This window comes from Prionailurus viverrinus, chromosome F2 (genome assembly GCF_022837055.1).
Source record: "Prionailurus viverrinus isolate Anna chromosome F2, UM_Priviv_1.0, whole genome shotgun sequence".
Lineage (NCBI taxonomy): Eukaryota > Metazoa > Chordata > Mammalia > Carnivora > Felidae > Prionailurus > Prionailurus viverrinus.
This window is the reverse complement of record NC_062578.1, coordinates 40,021,832-40,047,965: the sequence shown is the minus strand read 5'-3', so window position 1 is coordinate 40,047,965 and position 26,134 is coordinate 40,021,832. Positions and strand designations below refer to the sequence as shown.

Below are 26,134 nucleotides of genomic sequence, written 5' to 3'. Positions count from 1 at the left end.
AGAGAGAACGCAAGTGAGGGAGGGACAGAGGGAGAGGGAGAGAGGATCCCAAGCAGGCTCTGTGCTGTCAGTGCAGAGCCTGACATGGGGCTCCTTCTCATGAACCATGAGATCATTACCTGAGCCAAAACAAGAATAAGATGCTTAACTAACTGAGCCAACCAGGTGCCCTTGAACTTTTTAATTTTAAATTTACTTTATTTTTTTTAATTCAATAAATTTTACATATAACATTGTATACATTTATGGTATACAATGTATTACTTTGATACATTTAGATATTATAATATGATTGCTGCTGTAGCAAAATTTATTACATATATAAGGTATTACATTTTGGTCTATATTCATTATGTTGTGCACTTCATCTCTGTAGCTTATTTGTTGCTTGTTACAAGTTTGTATGCATAAACACCATCACTCCTCTCCTTCTCCCCAACCCATCCCCTGGTAATTACCATTTTACTGGGTTCTTTTACAGGTTTAACTTGTTTAGAGTCCACATATAAGTGATATCATACATTATTTGTCTTCTCTATCTGACTTACTTGGTTGAGCATAATGTGCTCAAGGTCCATCAGTGTTGTAGCAAATAGGAGGATATCTTTCTTCCTCCTAGATGAACAATATTCCATTGTGTGTATGTACCACATTTTTTAATTCATGTATCCACTGATGGGCATTCAGGTTGTTTTCACTTCTTGGTTATTGTGAATAATGCTCTGATAAACATGGGAATGCATGTATGTCATTGAACATGTTTTCATTTCCCTTCCATATATAACCAGAAGTGGAATTTCTAGATCATTATGGTATATCAATTTTTAATTTTTGAGAACCCTCCATATTGTTATTCATAGTATTTGGACCAATTTATGTTCCCACCAACAATGTATAAGAGCTTTCTTTTCACCATGGTTTTTCTTTTTATTATTATTACAACAGTGTTATTAACAGTGTAGTTAACATACAGTGTTATACTAGTTTCAGGTATACAATATAGTGATTCAGCAACTCCATATATTACTCAGTGCTCATCTGGATGAGTGTACTCTTAATTCCCTTCACAACATTCTTGCCAGCACCTGTTTTCTCTTGTCTTTTTGGTGATAACCATTCTAACAGGCATGAGGTGATATCACAAGGGTATTTTGATTTGCATTTCCTTGATGATTAGTGATGTTGAACATTTTTTCATATGTCTGTTGGCCATGTTGATGTCCTCTTGGAAAATTTTCTGTTTAGTTCTTCCCATTTTTTTAGTGGATTGTTTTTTTGTTATTAAGTTGGCTGAGTTCTTTACATATTTTGGATGTTAACCTATTACCCAACATATGGTTTGCAAATTTTTCCTCCCATCCTGTAGTTTGTCATTTCATTTTGTTTCTTTTGCTGCGTAGAAGCTTTTGAGTTTAATGTAGACCCATTTGTTGGATTTTTGCTTTTGTTGTTTGTGCTTTTGGTATCATGTCAAAAAAAAATCATCATCAAGGCCAATACTGACAAATATATTCCGTACATTTTCTTCGAGACTTTTATAGTATCAAGTCTTATGTTTAAGTCTTTGATGCATTTTGAGTAAACTTTTGTGAGTAGAGTAAGATAGGTGTCCCTTTGTGTGTGTGTGTGTGTGTGTGTGCATTCTGCATGTGTTTCTCCAGTGTTCCCAGCACCATTTGTTGAAGAAACTATCCTTTCCCTATTGGGTATTCTTGGTTCCCTCCAATTATGGTCGAATATTAGTTGACTATATCTACTGAGATTTAATTTTGAGCTCTTTGTTCTGTTCTATTCTCCCTCTCTCTCAGTCCCTCCCTCACTCATGTGCACACTCTCTGTCTTTCTCAAAATAAATAAATAAACTTAAAAAAAAGAAATCCAATTAATTTCTGTATGTTGATTTTGTATCCTGCCACTTTACTGAAATTGTTGATTCTATATATAAGATTATATTATAAACAGATAGAGCTTTACTTTTTCCTTTCCTGACTTGAATGTCTTTTATTTCTTTGTTGTCCCTAAGTCCACTAGCTAGGACTTCCATTACTATATTGAATAGGAGTTGTGATAATAGACATCCTTGTCTTATTCCTAATCTTAGAGGAAATAGTTTAAATTTTTCTTCCTTAAGGATAATGTTAGCTGTAGATTTGTCACATATGTCCTTTATTATGTAGAGGTAGGTACCTTCTATATCCAAACTGTTAGGGATTTTTGCCATCAAATGCTGTTATATTTTGTCAAATGGGTTTTCTGCATCTATTGAGATAATCATATGATTTTTATCTTTAATTTTATGGATGTGATGTATTACATTTATTGATTTCCATATTGAACCATCCTTGCATCCCAGGGATAAGCCCCACTTGGCCTTGGTGTATAATTCTTTCAGTGAATACTTGAAGTCATTTTGCCAATATGTTATTGAGAATTTTTACATCTATATTCATCAGGAATATTTATAATTTTCTTTTACTGTGGTAATCTTATCTTGTTTTGGTATCTAAGTAAATCTGGCTTCATAAAAAGAGTTTGTAAGAGTGTGAAAGAGTTTGATGAGAATTGGTGTTGATTCTTGAAATGTTTAGTAGAATTCTCCAGTGAAGCTTTTGGGTCTGAGTTTTCTGTGCTGGGAGTTTTTGATTACTGATTCAATCTCTGTGGTTATTATCAGTTTGTTTGTATTTTGTATTTCTTCCTGAGTTAGTGTTGGTAGGTTATGTGTTTCTAGAAATGTGTCCATTTCTTCTAGATTATGTAACTTGTTGGCAAATAATTGTTCATAGATGTTTCTTTCATTTATTTATTTTAATATAATTTACTGTCAAATTGTGCTCTTGGTTTTTGGGGTAGATTCCCATGGTTCATCACTTACAACACACAGTGCTCATCCCAAGTGTCTTCCTCAATGCCCATCACCCATTTTCCCCTCTCCCCCACCCCTCCATCCACCCTCAGTTTGTTCTCTGTATTTATGAGTCTCTTGTGGTTTTCCTTCCTCCCTCTCTGTTTGTAACTATGTTTTCCCCTTCCCTTCTCCCATGGTCTTCTGTTAAGTTTCTCAAGATCCACATATGAGTGAAAACATATGATATCTGTCCTTCTCTGACTGACTTATTTCATTCAGCATAATACCTTCCAGTTCCATCCACATTGCTGCAAATGGCATGATTTCATTCTTTCTCATTGCTAAGTAGTATGCCATTGTATATATAAACTACATCTTTATCCATTCATCAGTTGATGACCATTGAGGCTCTTTCCATGATTTGGCTATTGTTGAAAGTGCTGCTGTAAACATTGGGGTACACGTGCCCCTATGCATCAGTGTTCCTGTATTCCTTGGATAAATTCCTAGTAGTGCTATTGCTGGGTCGTTCTATTTTTAATTTTTTGAGGAACATCCACATTGCTTTCCAGAGTGGCTGCACCAGTTTTCATTCCCACCAACAGTGTAAGAGGGTTCTCGTTTCTCCACATCCTCGCCAACATCTGTAGTCTGATTTGTTCATTTTAGCCTCTCTGACTGGTGTGAGGTGGTATCTCAGTTTGGTTTTGATTTGTATTTTCCTGATAATGAGTAGATGTTTCTTTTATAATTCTGCGGTGTCAGTTGTAATGTCTCCTCTCTCATTTCTAGTTTTATTTAAGTCTTCTCTCTTTTTTCTTAGTCTAGTTAAAAGTGTGTCAATTTTGTTTATCTTTCCAAAGAACCAGCTTTTAATTTCGTTGATCTTTTCTATTGTTTTTCTGGTCTCTATTTCATTTGTTTCTGCTTTGATCTTTAGTATTTCCTTCCATCTGCTAACTTTAGGCTTTATTCTTTTTTTTTTCTAATTTCTTATGGTGTAAAGTTAGGTTGTTTATTTGAGATCTTTTTAATTTCATACTTAATATGTTTGTTTACTGCTGTAAACTTTCCTCTCAGAACTACTTTTGCTGCAGCCCACACTATTTGATTTGACACACTATTTGACTATTTGGTATGTTGTTTTTCCATTTTTATTTGTTTTAGTGTTTTATTTCTTTTTGATCTAATGGTTGTTTAGAAGTGTGTTGTTTAGTTTCCACATATTCATAGATCTAACTTTCTTTTTGTTGTTAATTTCTAGTTCAGTGAAGATGGTTGGTATTATGTCAGTCTTTTAAAATTTGCTAAGAATTGTTTTGTGGCATATCATACGATCCATGCTGGAGAATGTTCTATGTGCAGTTGAGAAGAATAAATATTTGGCTGCTATTGGATGGAATGTTCTGTATATGTCTATTAAGTCCATTTGTTATGAAGTATGGTTCGTTATAAAGTTTCTTTGTTGATTTTCTGCCAGGATGATCTATCCATTGCTGTATAATGGGGTATTGAAATCCCATGCATTTATTGTATTGTCCTTTATTTCTCCCTTAAAACCTATTACTATTTGCTTAATATATCTTGGTACTCAGATATACAAGGTTAGGAGCATATATATTTACAATTGTCATATCCTCTTGAGGTACTGACCTTTTCATCATTATATAATTACCTTCTTTGTGTCTTCTTACCTTTTTTGTCTTGGAGTGTATTTTGTCTGATATAATTTTGGTTATACCCACCATTTTGGTTTCTGTTTGCTTGGAATATCATCTTCTACCCTTTCACTTTGAACTGATGTGTGTCTTAGAGCTGAAATGAATCTCCTGCAGGCAGCATATGGTTGGGTCTTGTTTTTGTTGTTGTTGTTGTTGTTGTTGTTGTTGTTTTAACTATTTAGCCACTTTGCCTTTTGACTGGTGAGTTCAGTCCCATTACCCTGTTACATTTAGATTGATTATTGGTACGTAAGGATTTACAACTGTCATTTTATCTTTTGCCTTCTGGTTATTTTGTCTCCACTGTTTCTTTTACCTTCTTTTTTTTTTTGCGTTTTTTTAGTGGTTTTCTGGGATGATTCTCCTATTTTTGTTTCATGTCTCTCTTCTAGATTTTTCCTTTGTGGTTACTACAAGGTTTGTATAAGACATTTGATGAATAAAATATATTTTTTTCCTGGTGATAGCAATTTATCTTCATTCTCTATAAAGTCTCTGTCATTTCATTCTTCCCCTTTTATACTTTTGATGTCACAAATGATCTCTTTTTATGCTGTGACTTTGTTACCAGTTTGTGGTAGCTGTATTTTTAATGTCCTTTTCCTTTAAACTTTAAGCTATAATTAATAGTTTAACATACTATTCTAAAGAATATTCTAATTCTGACTGCTTGTCACCTTAAAAAGAGTTTTGTGTACTTTTGTCCTTTCTTTATAGCTTGAAGTGCTTTTTTCAACATTTCTTGTAAGGCAGGTCTAGTGGCGGTGAACTTCCTCTCTTTAATTTGTCTGGGAAGGCCTTTATTTCTCCTTTATGTGTGAAGGATCACTTTGGCAGATAAGATATTCTTGGCTGACAGTTTTTGTATTTCACATTTTTAAATATGTCATTCTACTATCTCCTGACCTGTGGAGTTTTTGCTGAGAAATGTACTCATAGTCTAATAGGCATTCCTTTGTGGGTTACTATCTTTTCCCCCCTGTCTTTAAAATTCTTTCTTTATCATTACTTTTAACACTTTTAATGAAATATGTCTTGGAAATGGTCTTTTTGCATTGAGTAATAAGGCATTTAATAAGCTTCATGGAATTTTATCCAGTTCCTTCCCTGGATTTGGGAAGTTCTTAGATATTGAATTTTAATTAAATTTACTTAATTAAATTCTCTGCCTTTTTTCTGTCCCTCTTCTCCTTCTGAAATAATCATTATTTAAAGTTGGCTTTTCTAATGGACCCTGAGACCTCTTATAGGATTTCTTTGCTTTTTAAAAATCTTAGTTTTCTTTCCTCTTCTGCCTGAATCATTTCTAGATGCCTATCTTCCACCTTGTGAATTCTCTCTTCCATTTGATCTGTTCTATTTCCAATGCATTCTAATGCATTCTTTATCTCATTTATTGAGTTCTTTACCTCCAGAATTTCTGTTTGGTTCTTATTTAGAATTCCAGTCACTTTGGTAAACTATTCCTTTGTCTGTTCATTTTATTCCTGAGAGCTTTATATTGCCTGAGTTTTCTTATAGCTCACTGAATGTCTTCATAACAGCTATTTTGAATTCTTTTATCCCTTAGATTACAATATTCCATGTCTTTGGGTTCAGTTTCTGGAGAATTGTCATTTCCTTTTTGTCATATTGTATTACCATGATTTGATGAAAAGTGCCTACTTTTCACATTGAAAGTAATGTACACTTTTCTTATTTAGGTAAGGTTTTGCTTAATATGATTCTGACAGGTTGGTAATTAGAAGCCTTCCTTTCACTTTCCAGAAGGTGGTGGTATAGCATAATTTTTTGGTTTATCTTACTGAAAATTGGGAGTCCAGGCATAAAAAAAAAAAAAAAAAGAAAAGAAAACTGGCTGCAGAGGGGATGGTGCATATTTAGCACTTGGGGCTGTGGGTGTGCCCACAGCTCTGTAGAGGGATCCATGATTGTGGGGGAAGGAGTCCCAGAGGTCTGTGGGTGATTCTTTTCCCTGAACCCTGAGACAGACAACAGGAGACACTTCCCTTCAGTTCTCTTTGTCTGCCTACTTCTCTTTCCTTTCCCTGCCCCCAGTCACTGTGGTCCCTTCTAAAAGAGAGCAATGGATTCCCCTAGCTACAGAACACTCAACTGGGCAGACCCCACTTACCAACCACCTTCACCCTCCACCTCCTCTGCCAGAAAGGTTGTGCTGGCACATAGCCAGACCTACAGCAGCTTTCTCTGCAGCTGCCACCCCTGGTGCCACTGCGGCTCCCCTTGCTCCATGGCTTCCTCTGCTGTCCAGTCTGCCCACTTGTGGGTGTATAAATAGGTGGATCTTTTGAGTGTCCTAGTATGTAGTGAAGAGGTGCTTTTCTTTGGTTATGGGTGTCTGATCAGTTGCAAATGAAAGGGGAGTAAAAGGAATAACTCACGCTGCCATGATGCTGACCTCACTCTCAGATTTTTATTTTATTATCCATAAAGCTCTTTGACTTGAGAAACTTCAGTGACATTTTGACCTTCTAGGGGTTTGGATTTCCCGAGTCTTTGGACTTTGATGTTCCCAGTATTTGAAATTGCAACTACCAGATATCCACATGACTTTCTCCCTAAATTCATTTAAATATCTGGTCAAGTGACATCAAGTAATAATGTTAAGTGACGTTATCAAGGAGACCTTACCTGACCACTCTATCTGAAACACTGCATCTGTCCCTTTTATTTTCTTCCCCTTACTAACTTTATTTTTGTTTTTAGTGGTTTTTATCACTTGAGAAACTGAACATGTTTTTGTTTCCTTATTATCTATCTTTTATTTATTTATTTTTTAAATGTTTATTTAGTTTTGAGAGAGAGAGAGAGAAAGCATGAGTGGGGAAGGGCAGAGAGAGAAGGAGACAGAGGATCTAAAGAGGGCTCTGTGCTGACAACAGACAGCCTGATGCAGGGCTCTAATTCATGAACCGTGAGATCATGACCTGAGCCAAAGTTGGAAGCTTAACTGACTAAGCCACCCAGGTGCCCCTATCTATCTTTTAACAAGGATAATAGACAATTGGTCTGTTTTACTCACACTACTTTGTATTCAGTACCTAGAACACTGTTACATAGTAAGTGCTCAATAAATAATTTTAAAAAGTTTTTATTTTTTAAGTAATTTCCATACCCAATATGAGAGTTGAACTTATAACCCTGAGATCAAGTCATGTGCTCTACCAACTGAGCCAGCCAGTCACCCCTCGATAAAATAATTTGTAATGAATGAATGAATGAAAGAGTTGGCTAAACATAAAATATTTCATATGTATTCCATAAAATGGAATATAAAAATCCTGGTGACCATAAGTGAACATTTTCAATTATGCTTAGTTAGACATAAGGTTAACTAAGAACACTTAAATCAGTGATAGGTTCTAATTTCACACTATATTCAGAGGTTCTGGCAATTCTATCTAGCAACTTTAGAAAATAATGACTCATGTAGTTAAGATTGTGGAAGCAGGTGAAAATAATAAAATACTATATATATTTTTTTTCTTAGAGTTTTCTTGTTTCTTGATGGACAATAATTAATAATTTGTTACTTGCTAGCCAAAAAAAACTTACTTCAGAGATTTCACTTTCTACTCAATAACTATGTGCACATACTTAGAGCAGTTTGGTAGTTAGTTGCTGATACTGGTTCAAAGAGCACTTTTATGCCACATTTTCCTATGTGAAAATGCAAATTTTAATATTTCTTAATTTTGAAATGTCCATTTTTCAGCATTAAATCCAGGTTCATTTTGAAAAAAAAAAGAAAGAAAGCTAAAATCTATTACAGTATAAATACTAAAGCTCACACATCCTAAGTGTATTTCTGCCTTATGTAAGTTCTTATAAATCCAGGAATTCTCATAAATTTATTTTATTATTCCAAGTACATTATTTAGGTGTATCATTATCATATTTGAGGAAGGCTTTTTCACTTTATTCCCAAAAATGATCTTGAATTTTACATGCAACAAAAGTTTTATAATGAGTAATTCACATTGACAGAAATACACACTCTAGATTTGTTAAGAATCTCAGATTGATTTGAAAGAATTTTAACTCTCAGTGTCATGATTTTTAGATAAATTTTCTGTTTGGATTGGCAATCTTAACAATGCAATTATCTCATGTATTTTCATTACTAAGAATTATGCATAATGGATAACAGAATCTGTATTCTTACTAGGCCATAAAAGCAATTTCCTGTATTATAGAATTTTCTACTAGAATATTAATTTCACAACTTTATTTTAAACGTACAAAGGTGATATTTTATTACTATAAATATGTTTCATAAATTTAAGTTATAATATGCAGTTAACTTAGAGAAAATTAAAGAGAATGTTATGGCTGTTTTGATGATGGTCATTGAGATTGAGGATTGAGAATGGCATTTGTCTTCATGTATCAGTCTGAACATTATTTCTGTATTTCTAAACTTTGCTTTCATTACATAATATCAAGAAATTTCTTTTAACATGAATATTTAAAAATAATAATGTAACTTTTTAATAGTACAGATCTGGCAACTTCAGGGTAGTCTTCAATTAAATTGGTCACAAAACTGGAAAGAACAATAGTAGGAAATTTTATTTCACTACTAAATTTTAGTAATATTATATTGATATTATGTAAGGACAAGTTGTAGTTTTTATCATGAATGAATATAAAGTTTCAGTAACAAGAGTATAATAATCCTTCTAACTATGCATGTACCTTTCACTTTTTATTGCAAAACTATTAGGCTGTAATAAAAATGTGCATCAAATAGGGACAACGATGTCTTTCCTGGCATTTGTAAGGAAAACACACCTATGCTACAGCAGTATATTCACTTTTATAATTCTTTGCTTACAGATATTTAACGTCCTAAATTAGTAGAAGTTCACTATATACATCTGCTTTCCTAACCTATGATACATGTCCAAGAAGTTCAAATATAAGCATAGCAAAGTCAAAAGATAGAAACTAAAGCTGGTAGAACTAGCACTACAAAGCACTATACTGCTTATTTCCATTATATAATAATATGAAATTTATTATATTGTGTACATTAAATTTTTGAAAATAATGTAGATTATGCTTATAAATAGGGAATTGAAGAAAATATTGATTTGAATTAGAATATAAAATGTTAAGGATACATTTCATAACCTCTAGGACAGTTATTAAAATATACTAAAAGATATATCAAAATTATCATAATTTTTTTTTTGAGAGAGAGAGAGCACAAGTTAGGGAGAGGGACAGAAGGAGAGAGAGAGAATCTCAAGCAGGCTGTATGCTTAGTGTAGAGCCTGATGCGAGACTTGATCTCATGACTCTGGGATCATGACCTGAGCCAAAATTAAGAGTGAAACTCTCAACCAACTGAGCCACTTGGTGCCTCCAAATCATAATAACTTAAATAGAATGCTAAGAAACGTTTAAATAATTCAAAAAAAGGGCAAGAAAAGTGAAACAGGAACAAGTCAAAGGGAACAAAAAAGAAAGCAATAATAAAATAGTTGACCGAAATAAAAACACATTAATAGTTTAATTAAATGTTAATGGTCTAAGCATACCAATTAAAGGACAGTAGATTTTCAGGTTGACATTTTATAAAATGACCTAAATGTAGGCTGTATAAAAGAAATTAACATAAAATATAATGACATTGGAAGTAAACGGATGGAAAGGAAGCACTTCTTGAATAGAAAGTATCTCAAAAGTCTGCCCCTCTGTGAAAACAATAAGAACAATGCAAAAAAAAGTCAAAATCAACTTTTTCTGAAATCTGGAAATTAATGAAACTCTTACAGTAGTCCAAGGAATGTTTATTCCAGAAAAATAGCTGAATCTCAGTAAGAACATTAGACTTTGTTGGGTTTTAACTGGCTTTACTTCCATCTTTCTGTCCTCAACCTTGCAACTATAGTAGTTGTGAAAAAGAGCATCCTGCAGGTACTGGAGGAGGCAGAATGGGTTTGGAGCTATGCCACACTCCATTCTCAGAGAGTTGTCCATATTTGACCTGTTAACTCACTGAAAAGCCTCATTATCAAAACTTGTCCTTATTTGACTGGACTTAGAGCTCACTCTGCGAAGAGCTGTCTCCAACCTTTTAACAAATAGAGTCAGTGGCAAGTTTTTTTTAACATCACAACTACTTGAAGCAGCATTACTACTTGGGACTAGCAGAAGGTCCTTCTAAAACTATAAAAAACTGGGCAAAGAGATGTCAATAGTCTTTAAAAATCTCCAACATAGATTTCTGGGAATCTAGAAAGCCACAAGCCTGTGCAGGGCTATGCCATGTCCAATAAAGACTTGAAAAGACTATAATATTTCTCATCTATTGCTGACCTTGAGAAAGCTAGCAGGAAGTGAAGGCTAAGGCAGAACTGTAAACTCCTGTCAGAGCTGGAAAATGTATACCAACACACACACACACACACACACACACACACACACACACACACACACCACAGAGCCCCAGCAAAAGTGGAAGACCTGCTGATTCAAGATATTTAAGAAAATATTTGTCTAGTCTTTAGGTGAACATTAAGCTAAGTGGCTGCATGAGACAAGAATACAGACTTTACATAATGAGACCAAAAGTGTCACTAAGAAAACAAATGCTAAAAACAACAAAAGAAAAGCAAACAGCAGCAACAATATCATAGGAGATATATGATTTGTAGAACTGCCACATTACTTTATTTGATATGTCCAGTTTTCTACAAAGATTATAAAATGGACAAGGAATCAGCAAAATGTGCTCCATACACAGAAAAAGAATAGAAATTGTCTCTAAGAAAGATCATACCTTGGACTTATTTTTTTTTCAAGTTTATTTATTTATTTTTCAAGAGAGAGTGGGGGGGGAGGGACAGAGAGAGAGGGAGAGAGAATCCCAAGCAGGCTCCTCACTGACAGCACAGAGCTTGATGGAGGGCTTGATCTCATGAACCGTGAGATCATGACCTGAGCTGAAACCAAGAGTCGGATGCTTAACTGACTGAGCCACTCAGGGGTCCCATATCTTGGATTTAATTGAACAGAGTCTTTAAGTCAGCTGTTTGAAATATGTTCAGAAACTGAAGGAAATCATGTCCAAAGAATTGAAATATGAGAATGATGCCTCACCAAATAAAGCATCTTATTATAGAAATGTAAGTTATGTATACTTTAAAAAAAACAAATAGATTTTCTTGACTTGAAAAATACAATAATTACAAAAATTTTGCCAAGGGACTTCACAGCAGATGTGAACTAGCAGAAGAAATCAGGGAACATGAAGAGAAGCTAATTGAGATTATCCTTTCTGAGAAACGTGAAAAGAGTGAATGAAGAATGACAAAAAATGAACAGAGACCTGTGGGACACCATCCATAACACCAATCTATGTATAATAATAATTCTACAATGAAAGGAGGGAGAAAAATGGTCAGAAAGGATATTGAAAAAAATAATACCCCAAAACTTCCCTAATTTGATGAAAAACTTTAATTTTTTTTTAATCCAAGAACTTTAATAAATTTCAGGTAGGATAAACTAAAGGGATCCACACTGGGCCACATTATAGTCAAACTGTTGAAAGTCAAACATAAAGAGTGAATCTTGAAAACAGCAGAGAAAAGTAACAAACACATGACATATGATGTACTGAAAGCAATAGACTGCCAAACAAGAATTCTATATCTAGCACAGCTATCCTTCAAAAACAGGAGAAATTAAGATGTTTTTGGATAAATAAAACCAGATGATTTGTTAATAGCACACCTGCCCTGCAAGGAAACACTACAGGGAGTCCTGTAGGCTGGAAGAAAGTATACAAGACAGTAAATTTGAATCCATGTCCATAAACAAACAACAAAACCAAAACTAACACCAGTAAAGGTAACAGCATAGATAAATATACTAGATGACTACGTGTAGTTTTTTTTTTCTTCTCCTTGCTAATTTATGAAATGCTGCTAAAGCAGTACTAGGATGGTAATTTATACCTGTTAACCAGTATGTTTATAAAGAAGAAAACAGTAACCTAACTTTCTGCTTAAACAAGTTAGAATATGAAGAGCAAAATAATCCCAAAGCAACCTGAAGGAAGGAAATAATAAGGATTAAAATGGAAATAACATACAGAAGAGAAAAACAATAGAAAAATCAGGAAAATCAAAGTTTATTATTTGGAAAGATCAACACAATTGAAAAACCTTTAGTTTTAGTTACACTATCTACAAAAAAAAAAAGAACACTCAAATTACTAATATCATTAATGATATTAGTATGTTACTATCAACCTTATGGATATAAAATGGATTATAAAGGAATACTATAAACAGTTGTATGCTAAAAATAGATAACCTGGTGAAACAATACTAATACTACTTCTGATGCAAATCTACCAGAACTCTGATCATTGCTAGTGGGAATGTGAAACAATATAGCCACTCTGGAAAATGGCGTGGCAGTTTCTTACAAAGTTAAAATATAGACTTGCCATATGACTCAGCAGTCCTACTCTAGATGAATTGAAAGAAAACTTGTGTTCATGTAAAAACCCGTACACCTGTGTTTATAGGTATCTCTTGTAGTATTTGCTAAATACTAGACATAACCCAAATGCACTTTAGTGAGTGAATGGATAAACAAACTCTGGTACCTTCACATAATGGAATGCTAGTCAGCAATAGAGAAGAATGAATTGGTGATACATACAACTTAGGTGAAACTTAAAGGACTTAGGCTGAATAAAAGAAGCCATTGCCATATTATTGAAAAGACAGAGCTATAGAAATGGACAGTAGAACAAGGGTTGCCAGGAACTATGGGTAGGAGGAGGGATGGATATAAAAGGACAGCACAGGGAGTTTTTTGGAATGGGAGAACCATTCTGTACCCCGATTATGGTAGTAATTACATGAATCTGTACAGAAGCATTAAAAGTCATAGAACTGTATACCAAAAGGAAAAAAGCCAATTTCGCTGTATGTTAATTTAAAAATAAAATATAATAAATAGTATTATAGGATTATATCGGAGAGAGGAAGCATAAATCACTCAATCAGGAAGCTTGGGGATAGAGAGAAAAAGCTTTTGTTAACCTAACTATGCCATAGGAAACGAAAATACAGAAATGTGATGAATGGTGCCATTGAACAGAGAAATTAGATAATTGAGGTCCCAGATGAGCTTCATAGTCTTAAATTATCCAGGTTTCCTTTCATATAAAATGTAATGAGCAGAGGTGCCTTGGTGGCTTGGTCGGTTTAGTGTCCAGCCTCTGCTCAGATCATGATATCCTGGTTCGTGAGTTCAAGCCCTGTATTGAGCTTGCTGCTGTCAGCACAGAGCCAGCTTCGGATCCTCTGTCCCCCTCTCTCTCTCAGCCCTTCCGCCACTCCCACTCTCTCTCTCTCTCTCTCTCTCTCTCAAAAGGAAATAAACATTAAAAAATAAATAAATAAAATGTAATGAGCAATTGCCAAACAGCTATTTTGGTTACTGCATTATTGATATAACCAAAATCAGACCTGTGTCCAAGAAGCCATATACATATAAAATCTATATTATTATATATAAATTATATACGTATGTGCAGGTGTGTGTGTGTATTTTTTCTAAGTTAAATACTCAGGAGGCAGGGGCTTCTGTATTTTACATTTTTTTATAATCCTGTGGTCATAGGTATCTTTCTTGAAGCCATAAAAAATTTAAATGTTGAAAACCTCTTTGGGTATAATAGAAATATCTAGTTTTGGTTATAAAGAACTTGACGAAGTCCCCTGTAAACGTTTTCACTTCGTAGACTGAAACTTCATTCTTCAGTCTATACTTTTGGACGTCATAGTCAGCAAGCAGAATGCTAAATTAATGACAGATGCGCTATTTGGAGAAGTACCAGGTGTAAATAATTTTTAAAACCATCTATTTATTATAAATACATTTTCAAATGTTCCTATCAAATTTAATATAAGTCTAGAGGTATTATTCTCTAAGAGATTACAGGAGCTGAATTGAAATGGAACACATTTAACCAAGAACTTATACAACAAGTGAAGTCGGGCGATAAATCCCCACTCTAACGTTGACTCTTAGGTATGTATGTGAATCTGTTTTATGACAGACACATCATCCAGAGTAAAACATATGTGTATGAAAAACATTTGGGTGAAGACAATCCTTTTTTAATTTTTCCCCCTTGCACCCGAAGATTATTATAGACCATATATAAAACAATAAATGACTTTTTGGCCTCAAATCTATCATCTTCCAATTTCTCTTTTGATTCTTCTTATAAATTTGTTTTGTAACCCTGAGTGGAAGCATTTGATGTGTCACCATTTTCATTGTTCTGAACTGTTTATATCTCAGCAGGAGTAATGACATGAATAGTTTGACTGTTCAGATGTGAAATCAGAGTGAACACTTGTCAACGCTTTTTCAACAAAATTAAATGTTGCTAATTTAAAATGGGTCAGAGTAATATTTTTCTGTATTTTATTCATTCTATAATTTAAATTTAGATCATTTGATGTACATTTTTACAATTGGCTCATTTCTGGATCATTAAACCTTATCATCAAATAATATTTATTAAGCTTCTGCATGTTCATAGATCCAGAATGACTGCTATATGATAGCAGTTAAGAAAATAACATACACTGACTCTTTTAAAAAAAAAAGAAACACATAGCTCTTCAGCTAAAGAAACACTTGTATGTATCTAATGAACACAAATAGAGCGTTTTTTTCATTACTCCCATCCATATGACTCACTTCTTCCTGCCATTTCTAATTCTAAAAATCTATATGGAATTTTAAGGGCACTTTTGGATCATTAGCAAATACATTAATATTTGCACATAATTTTTTATAATATACTATTGTGTAGATGAACTGCTTTCAGATTTATTTCAGTGTGGGGAAGATGTGGAAACTAAAGTTAGAAGTTGTATTACTTACATAAAGGAGATACAGGGGAAAGATTTGGAAAGAAACCAGTCATGAAGGAAAAGGAGTAAGATGGAAACAAGGCAAACTAAGGAGAATGTAAAAGAGAGATTATATGGTCATATGCTAACTCCCATAGAGTGACAGATTGTATTTGAGACCCATTGACCCAGTTCTTAATTAAAAGTTTGGTTAACAAAATAGTGTATTATTCTAATGAATGCTTTTGTTATTGTTGTTTGTTGTTGTTGTTAAATCTATTTTCTTCACAGGTTATGTAACTCATTAGTTACATACAGGTTACACACAAACTCAGTTTTGTTATTCATTAGTGGTGACATCAAATGATACACAAAAAAGGAAGTTTGGTGATACTAACTTAATTTTTATTCATCTTTGGTAAAGGAGATTGAAACTATTATCTGAATGTAGCTAACCTACATATTTATCTAGCAGTATTTATTTTGTCCTCTATTAAGAACAAACAAGAGTTAAATATGCATTTTTCTAATGAACTCAGTGACTAAAAGTTAAGTACTTACAGATTCTTTCTTAGTTTCTTATTCACAGAAAACTTGAGGATATTCCTCAAATTGATTATTTGGAAACTTAATATATCATTAATAAAATAATTTGTAATGAGCTCTTATTCTTCATTTAGGAAAATAAAGTTAGCTTTACCTATTAATGGGACCTTATGTATACTCATTTGCCCATTTGTTCTTAAATGCTTCCAAAAGGCTTACTGTCTTTACTTTAAACATCTTACTCTCTCAAATAAGTTTTTATCTTTTTAGCTCTTCACTGCACACCAAATCAAAGATGTCTGTTGACTCTTCTTCCTTTAAAATCAAGAGAGGAGGAGAGGTTGACCTTAGGGTGACAAGTTTATGGCTTCCATAACTGGGAGCTACTTTTCAACTCTGTGTCCCAGGTTTACTGTATTTAAACATTCTTGGACATTTCAGATGGCTGTTAAACTTGAATTATATATAAGCATAACTCATTGCCTGAAATTATTTCTTTTTAGGTAAACAAGATTATAAAAAAACCAAACCTATTTTACGAGCAACCAAATTAAAAGCAGAAGCAAAGAAAACAGCAATAGGCATAAAGGTACCTGTATTTGGTAACTTTAAAGTTTGATATATGCATGCCATTTCATTTTCTAAAACTGGATTGCATGAATGTTGAATTCTAAATGTTTTATGACATTTCAAAATCAAAGTCGAATGCCAGAATTGAAGGTTTTTATAAAGAATTTGCTTAATGGGAAACATCATTCCAATTCTGAGACTTGACTTGGTCTTAAAATAAAACACAATGTCTCATAAGGGAACCAGTTATACTTAAAGTTGAAATTTATTTTTTCCTCTAGCTACTGTGTATATTGTTCAAACAGTTCAGTGATTTATGTGGCCTGAATAAAAAAATTTCTTTCATTTTCAATAAGTTTACTTTTATGGTTATTGAAATTTTAGTTATAATTATATATACTTAGATCATTCATGTGTGTAATTTTACTCTGTGCATTACTATTGTTGCCAGTACTCTCTATTATAAAATTCTAATGATGTCCCCAAACTTGTTCTTTTAGAAAATCAGTGTTTTAACTGCTTAAGAGGGATAAATGCATCTGAGAATGATGTTAGCAGATACTAATCCAATGTGTTAGCACAATGAAGTTCAACAAAATTACATGTACATTATTACTCATGTCCATTTTTTGCCAAATATTTAGAGGTTAATCAAACTGTAAATACAAAAATTAACTTGACAGTTGTGCTGTCAAATGTGCAAAATTAAAGTGACTAGTATATATACTTTATTTAAATATTAAAATGTTAAAAAGAGATTTTGGTTTTATCTGGCAGATGAAAAATCAATTTTTCTAAGTTATAGCTTATAGCAAATGCCAAGGTATTACTACCAAGCCGTAACAGCTGTTGAACTGCCAGATGATATATTTGGTTGTCTTCCAGAATTTGCTATTATGATCACGAAACACTGCCTTCTTTTTACTCCTGATTGCTGATTTTGATCAAGCATTGCCGTGTGATACGGTATGTTTTCACAACAACAATCTCAGTTAGTGCTGTTGTGTCAGTTTTTAATGAAAAAAGTGAATTGCCTTTTTGTTTAAAAGAGAGATGATTAATCTTTTGGAGTTTTCTTCTAATTTCACATGAAATTTTATTCATCTGTAAAATTATTTCTGTGACATCACCTTTCTAAAAGTAATACCTGGGTTTGTTTTGTTTTTGTTTTGTGGGTTTTTTTGTTTGTTTGTTTGTTTTGTTTTGTTTTGTTTTACAATTAGTTACCTGATGGTTGTCTATTGTAGTGAGAGCATTATTTGTCATTTTCCACCAAGGCACTTATGTCCCTCACTTTTATCTCTCACAATGCAGTGTTTTGGTTTCTTTTGTTTTGTTTTGTTTTGTTTTGTTTTGTTTTGTTTTAAAGAAAGATAATGGTGTAGCAAAATCCACTTGTGGCACAATACAATGAGCAACTACAAATTCGAATTTGAGATATAGTGCAACCACTCATTTACTAATATATGCACATCCTCTTTTGTTTTTTCTTATAGTTTTTGTTATTATTTCAATTTGAGGGAATGACTTTAGTATGAGATAAATCTACCTTACAGCACAATTATCTAATATCTTTTTATAAACCATGTAGAGTATAAGCAACTTCTTTTTATGAGAAAAAAATTTTTCTGATTTCATTTATGATTTAAAGTATGTACAAAAGAACTTCTAACTGACATCAGAACATAGCTCCTTTTCAATAAGCTAGCGTATCATTTTGATTTGTAAACCTCTGGTAAACAAAACCCTTAACTTTAAGCATTGTTTACTTTGCTTGAAAAATTATTTGAAGAGCCCATTAAAATGACATGAAACTTTTTAGAATCAGAACTATGGAGGTGTTTTACATTTCAGATCTGGCATACTAATTAGTTTGCCCTGTCAAACTTTGATTGCCTTGTCATTTTAGCATAGGATTTTAAATAACGAAGTTTCTTTCAGCAATTGCCATTTAATGCTGTTTAATTTCCCCAGTGAGTGATTTTATCCATATTGATAATGTCAGAGAAGCAACTAAGGACTAATGAACATCAAACATGTTTGACTCTTATCTCGTTGATATAGGATGACCATAACAGTACAATATTTTATCACTTTACTACTTATTTTTAGAATGAATCCTAGTTAGGCTCTTAAAATAATTTAAATCTATAGAAAATATGAACAGATGCATGGAAAAGAAAAATAACAGCAATATCAACACTGAACACAGAATAAAGAGCCCTAGGATCACATTCTTCTTGCCTCTTACTATTACTATCGTCTCGCCAGTCTGAGCTGGCATATTTGCAAAATGGTGAATATACCATTCCCTCACAGGGATGTCAGGAGAGTTAAATAACACAATGAGAGCACTTAACATTGAACCTAGTGCACAGAATTCACTGTGAATGGTTAGCTGATGGAGAAGATATTTCTCTGAATTAGCCATTACTGGTTTGTACAAATAAGACTTCCCTTGGGTGTTTGTCATTGGCCTTCAGATCCCCTGCTTCAACTAAGTCTGTATTGTGTCATTATATTATATATTATAAAATGTTCTCGGTTTTGCTTTGGAGATACCAAGATTACTGTTATAAAGTTTTCAAAGTATTGCATCATTTTAATATACTTTATGTATAGATTATATGAATCTTACTCAACCCTTCATTATTTATTTAGAAATGCTGTAAGTATTACAGTGTTGTAGAACCTGTAAGAAAGAAAGATGAGTAAGACAGGAGATTTCCTTACCATATAAAATCAACAGTATTGATTGAGAAAACTGGGACCAGAGATATAAAGAACTACACAATGTAGTCTTTATGCTCAAAGACTTTTAGCACTTTTTTGTAAATGTATGTTTGGTGACAGAAAATGTTTTGAAAGACCAGTAATGATTCAGAATAAGATGTGACTATTACTGTGTCAAAATCTAGAATTAATTTCTTTTTAGAAGCTGTTTTATTTCCTATGTCTTACCAATGTTAACAAAATGTTATAATTTATGACCCAGTATGAAATGAGCGCCACCTAAAAAATATTTGTACAACTAATATTTGCTATTTGGTTGATGTTCAGTTAGATTATTTTTCAAGAACTACAACATGACTGAAGTTTTTTAGAGTGTAAATACCCATGTTTTCTAGTATTTAGGAGGAAAAAGATAATTTATCTGTGTTTGTTAATTTGTTTAAATGGCTTATTTGAAAGGTATAATCATAATAAAAGAATAAGGATCAAAAATGTAATTTATCTGTTATACAAATAAAATATTCGAGTGTCAACCATATCCTGCAAACAACTTCTTGGGATGAGCCATCTGGAAATGTTGGTTTTTTGTTTTGTTTTGTTTTGTTGGTTATTTCTGATGTAAAACTAAAAATGGCCAGGAGGTGGGGGGTCATAAATGCCTACAGGTCTGTAAGTAATGGCAAGCCACCAGCACCCTGAAAGCAGTATTTTCAAATTTTACCATTGTTTGAACCCTTTACACATCCAGTCCCCACAATGCTCACTCATATCCTCAACAGAATAGGGACATTAAAAAAAAAATGATGCAATTCCTCTCCATTCCTAGCCCAACCTCCTGCTCCATTAGTTCAATAGAATTAATTGAATTAATGGATCCTCTGAAGTTGTATTCTATGAATGTTCTCTGCTTTCTACCCTTAAAACCCTTTTTCATGCCTCTGGATAGTCTGAAAATGTATAGTGTAGATGATAAAGAGTTGTTTGAAGGGACAAGGAGCAGTTGAAAAGCAGCAATTAGAGGTGATTATCAAATGAGATGGAGATGATGGCCTCCAATCAAGAGTAAAAACTACATTCTCGCTTTAAGCTTGTGCGGACGGTGACTGCTGTTGGACAATTTTGTTGTCCACTATACAGAACAGATGGAGTTTGCAGTTGTGTGTCACTTGTTTATTACAGCCTCTTAAAATTAGTAGCTGTGTAACCAGATGGGTCTGGGAGCACAGCTGTGGGTATAAGAATATAAATGAAACCTGTCTGATGCCGCCATGCCCTTTCGAGATGCCAGTGTTCCAACTGCAACAAAGAAAAACTCACTTTCATTTGACATTATATTGATGTATCAGATTTAAAAAAATCAAATCTTACAAAAACAGTTGACACTGACTCTGTCAACTCCATGATTCTCATCAATTGCTTATTTTCATAGTTTGGAAATCTAAATCAACGTAACTTTGAAGCTAAATATCTGTATAAAGCACCCATTTGTAATTTCAACATCCAGGTAAAAATTTCGTGTTTATTCTAAATCAAATTCATTTTAATGTTTTTAAAGTTTATTAGGGGGCGTATGTTGAATTATTAATTGTACATTCTGATGAAATGTAAAATATATTCATGTAAATGCAAATAAACTGCTACTCCATAAAACAATGCCAGGAATGGGTGTGATACACAATTGAAAATTAGAAAGGCATATTAGGCTCTTTAGGGTATGAAACTGGCATTAGTTGCTCTTTTTTCTCTTTTTAGCTAAATGATATGTTAATACTGAGAACATTTCTTAATGGTGTGTGTGTGTATACAACATAGTACATACCATATATTTCATTATACATGAAGTTTGTAGACTTTTTAAGAGATAATGGGATTTTTGCCATAATACATACAGTAAATTTTCGACCTCCATTTTAATTAACTAATATGACCCACACCAAATCACCAGATGAAATATTCAGAATCACCCTTCACAGTTCTGATAAATTACCCCATGTCATCCTCCATGAGCTAAAAGTACTGTTTTGTTTCCCCACATTATAAACTATAGGATTTAGAGTTTAAAAATTAGAGTTTCAACAAAATAATATTTAATAAAGATTTGCAGAGACATTAGTTAGAAACTGGTTGTAATAGGAGTTTCTTCCCATTAGAAAAAGAAAGATAGATGTTTTAAAAATCTGTGTCCAAAAGCTATAACTAATAACAAATGTATTGAAGCAGTAAATAAAATTAGGCCTACTCCACTAGAGAACAGGCAAACTGTGAGCATGAACCACACTGCTTGCACTGGCGTCTTCATATCCAAACTATGCAAATATTAAAATTACAAATTTTAATTTTGCTATGAGAAAAGCACAAACAAATTAAATGGAAATAATAGTAGGAATGAGTCACCCACTGATGTACTTGTCATTGCAGTGCGTGTTGTCAGGTACAAAATAAGTTACTTTACTTCATGACAAGAAGTGATAATCACAAAGAATGTGATTATTAGGTTCAAACTATTATTCTAGATGATGGAATTATATGGTGATTTTATCTGATGAAACTCATAACATTAACCAATCTCTTCATCAATTTCAACCCTACTTTTTTTTTTTTTCTTTTTTCCTCCTCAGGAAGTTGGCCTCGTACTTGCAGCTATATTGGCCCTCCTACTGGCTTTCTATGCTTTCTTTTATCTCAGACTGTCCACAGATGTTGACCCTGATCTGAAACCAGATGAAGATTAGCTGAACAGCAATCAATGCATTAAAGGGAAATAATTTCATAAAAGCACCCCTTGGGACCAATACTTTCTAAAGTACTGAAACTGGAACATCTTGGATTCTTTCTGCTGGTATTTTTAGTTTTCAGAAATATCTTTTTAAATAGTTGCATAGGATATCAAGAAAAGAACCTTACCTAGCAATGTAGTATAATGTATGCTCCCGGATACTTTTATAAAAATCTTTGTACTTTGACAGGCAACCTATTCATGGTGCGTTTAGATAAAATGGAAAACAGATCCCAAATTCTTCGGATGTCTTAGCCAATTTATGTGTATAACTTCATCGCTTACAGATTACTAAATCTATTTTTGTTCCATATACATCATAAGTAAAAGTATATATCCTCATTTACAGAAACATTCTCAAATCAGATTCAGAGCCTAAGAAGGAATAAAAAGTCATGGGGAATTTTTCATTTTACAAAGAAGCCCTGCTTTCTTTCCAGACATATTTTATATCATTAGAGGAACTATCTGCACATACATCTACAGTAATCTTTTTCCTTCTTTGCCAACTGTTCAGTGCACATGTGCTCCATCAGAAATGGCACCTGGATGACAGAAGCTCAAAGAGTCACATATGTCTCTAAAATAGAGTTCCTTTCCTCCTGGGCTGTCTGAACTGGTGTAAATACAAAGTTCAGTTGATCTTGATTTTAATTAACTTATTATTCTATTAATATAAACTTGGAATTCTATTTTAATTATGTTGTTCTGACTGCTTGCAGTATCAGTTTGCCCCTCTTGTTAGGGAGATATGTAACAATCTGTCATTTAATTGTGCAGTTTTTTTTTTTCCACATAACAGTAACGAAGTCCTACCTACTCAGAATAATCTTGTTGGGTTGCCTCTTAAATCTGAACTATACGAAGTGGGTTTACAAAATTACATTTTGTCTCTTGAGAGTTAGTCAATCACAACTGTTTTGTGAAAAATAAATAATGAAAGAAAATGTATGCCTCACTACTCACATAGGTAATTTTTTGTTTATATAAATTTTCAAGATATTTTGCATTTGTTGGAGTATAATAATCAATGTATTCAATATTTTTACTGGTAATGGAGTTTTTAAAATAACTTTAGAACACACGAATACATAAAGCTTTGAAAATGGGAAAATATGTGTCCACAGCACATTTGTTAGCTACTACTACCTTACAGAAAGAAGCATAGAAAATTAATAGTTTGAAACATGTGCACAAAGGGTTTTATATCATATCCATTGTATTTATGAAGAGCAAATAAAATGTTAAGGTTGTTTTCATATTTGCCAAGAGAAGAAAGCCGTTGATAAATTCCCTAGATCTTCTTTGAGACTTTTGCAGATAGTTGACGATGACTGTATAGCATTATGTTCTGTAGAATTTTTTCAAGTAGCATAATTTATTTCATCAACGTGAAAACAGCCAAAAGTTCCAGGATCCTCACAGATCATTTATGCCAAACATCTGAGGGCAAAATTTAGCCAGTGTTATTTACTGGATTCTTCTCCTTGAAATCACAAACTCATGAGACAGACCAAGAGTTCTTATACACTCGCCACAGCAGACCAATCCAAGTGGCATTTTTAGGAAAGGTTGCAGCATTTAATGCCATGTGGTATGTCTGTTCGTGAAGTGGGTGGCAAGGGAATATCCAAGCTGGCATTTTGGATATGATGGGCCTTTTCCTTTCCTGAGTGACACGCCACATGTCAAGAAATACTGCTTTTCCCTCACTCCTATCACATTTACGTGAACAATTTTCACTTAGTTCTTTTACCTCCCATATGGTGTTAAAAACAGTCATATCAAATAAAGATTATTTCTAATTTCAGTAGTAGTTTAAATGAGAAGATATATAATAATTTGTTTATTAGATACCTATCCAAGTGAGATATAACAGAATTCACAGTATTTAAAATAGGTGAATATACTCTTGGAAATGTCTGAAAATTCACTACTGTGGAAAAAAAAATGTTACTGTCCCCTTCTGTTCTTGAGGTGTTCTTTTGAGGGGAAAAAGTTGTTTCTGATAGTAATAACTATTAGTTTATACATAGTATAATTACAGGCAGGTTTCATTACCTCGTTTCATCGATACCCTGAGTCTCTGGCTAGTCCATTTGTATAACTGACCTTACGATGGCTCCAGAGAACCACAAGTCCCAAAGGCTCCACACTGACTTTAATAAATAGCAGGTAAACAGAGACAACAATACAACACCGTTTTCATGAAATGCACATTTTTCATATTCGTATTGTCTGGGAAGCAGCCTGCAGAGAAATCCCAGGTTGAAATCTGGTTTGAATCTTTGAAGACAGGGAGGTGATATTCGGCCTGCATTTTCAGGGGACCACACTTCTGAACAGTGAGCGGTGTTTGGCAAAAATCTGAGACTGGCACCAGACACAAATTTCAGGCATGGGTTTTTCTCCTCCAGTAATGCACTGCTCAGAGGAATTCAAAAGACAAGAACAGAAAAATTGAAGTTAGAATCTATTTGTTAACAGGGTGTGCAGGATAAATTTCAGCTAATGCCGTAGACTTCACATCCAGCCTCAGGGATACTGTGACTGAAGTTCAAAGAGGTGCTGGTTCTTATTTTGCAAAATAAAGCACATATAAATTCACCTGAGAGGAGATACTGTGAAAAGATAACCTCATCTAGGATTTCTTTTAAAACAAATGAACAAAAAGCATATCATAGGACCGATACGGAGTTTGTTTTAAGTTGGCAAATACTTGAAGATTTTCAGTCTTTTTCATTTTTCAGGAATACTTCACCCCAACCAGTGATTGCAAGATCCTGAAAATATGTTCTTTTCCATTTCTGTAATTCCAGTACCATAGTGATCTGCACATATTTAATAAATGCATGTTAAAATTTAAGCTAATTTCTTTTAGTCCTCTCAGAGTCTGGTACAGTGCTGCATGTAATAGATGATCAAAAATTATTTGCACAATAAATAAAACTTAGAAATCACTATATTGGTTAACTCCGCATTTAGCATTTATGGTCATTGGATGTACTAGGACAAGTACATGTTTCAACCTGTTCATTTTAAGATCAAGACAACTAGCGTTAAATTTGCTCTAGAACGGAAACATTGCTCTTTTCTAGGAAACCGAATATGTTATTTTTATCACTATTGTTGAGAAACACACGCAGTGTTTTTAATTTAACTTAGTATACATCCTCACTCCCAACAAAAATAAAACTAAATTTTCATTATAATGCTTAAATTTATGTGAACACTAAAGCACTAGATTTTCCAGATTCTAGAATGATATAGTCAGTGATAATTCAGTAGAGTAAATTATGCTTTATTTAGGTGGGCTTCAGAAATAAAACTTCTAGAAATTAAACTTCCAGCCTTTTCACGTATTTCATCCGTAATGTAAGGTTGTTGAGCCAGAGATAAGCACACTTACCTTGGACTTCTCTGGGGAGGTTCCTACCACTTCTCCCTTAACAGCACTGCCTTCTTTTATTAGAACTGCTCCAATGCAGCCTAGATAGAATGATGTTTGCTAGATTTTGTTCCACTGACATCAGACCTACAATCAGTACAACCCACAGTAAAAAAAAAAAAAAAAACAAAAAAAACCTAGCAGATGAATTCAGTGCCAACAGAAACATTTTTACTATTTTATTTTGTATTTTAGGTATGCAGGTGAGTATGGAGGGAGCTGGGAGAGTCACTCAAAGAACTATACCAGTGTGGAAATACCCATAGCGGGCCAGTAAATTCATCTAAAACAATTGAACTGCTGCCCTATTCAACATAGTGCCTCATTCTTAAATAATTTTTTTTTTATCCCTAGCAACAGACATGAGATCCTTATTTCAAGAAAAATAAGATACTTTACATGCCAGAAGATTTTTTGATGACAGTACCCCCTCCTATTCTTCATTTTTTAAAACAACAACCAAATTGGTGGGGAGGCAGCCAAAATTTGAGGTACCAGTGCCTCTCGAACAGATGTCGCACCATTATTTTTTAGCTCGTTTAGATGAATAAACATGTTAAACTGTGAAGT

The 26,134-nt window shown here is 33.4% G+C and overlaps 1 protein-coding gene across 6 annotated transcripts in view; it reads left to right on the top strand.

Annotated features, from left to right (window-relative positions):
* The window catches only part of TRIQK (triple QxxK/R motif containing), an 85,434-nt gene extending 60,109 nt beyond the window's left edge, over positions 1-25,325 (top strand). For all 6 annotated transcript variants that reach the window (XM_047842045.1, XM_047842049.1, XM_047842048.1 and 3 more), the window contains 2 exons: positions 16,541-16,626; positions 21,959-25,325. In XM_047842045.1, coding sequence (XP_047698001.1) covers positions 16,541-16,626; positions 21,959-22,072 — 200 coding nt within the window. In that variant the 3' untranslated portion in view covers positions 22,073-25,325. The remainder of the gene's footprint in view (positions 1-16,540; positions 16,627-21,958) is intronic.
* The last annotated feature ends 809 nt before the right edge of the window (positions 25,326-26,134 follow it).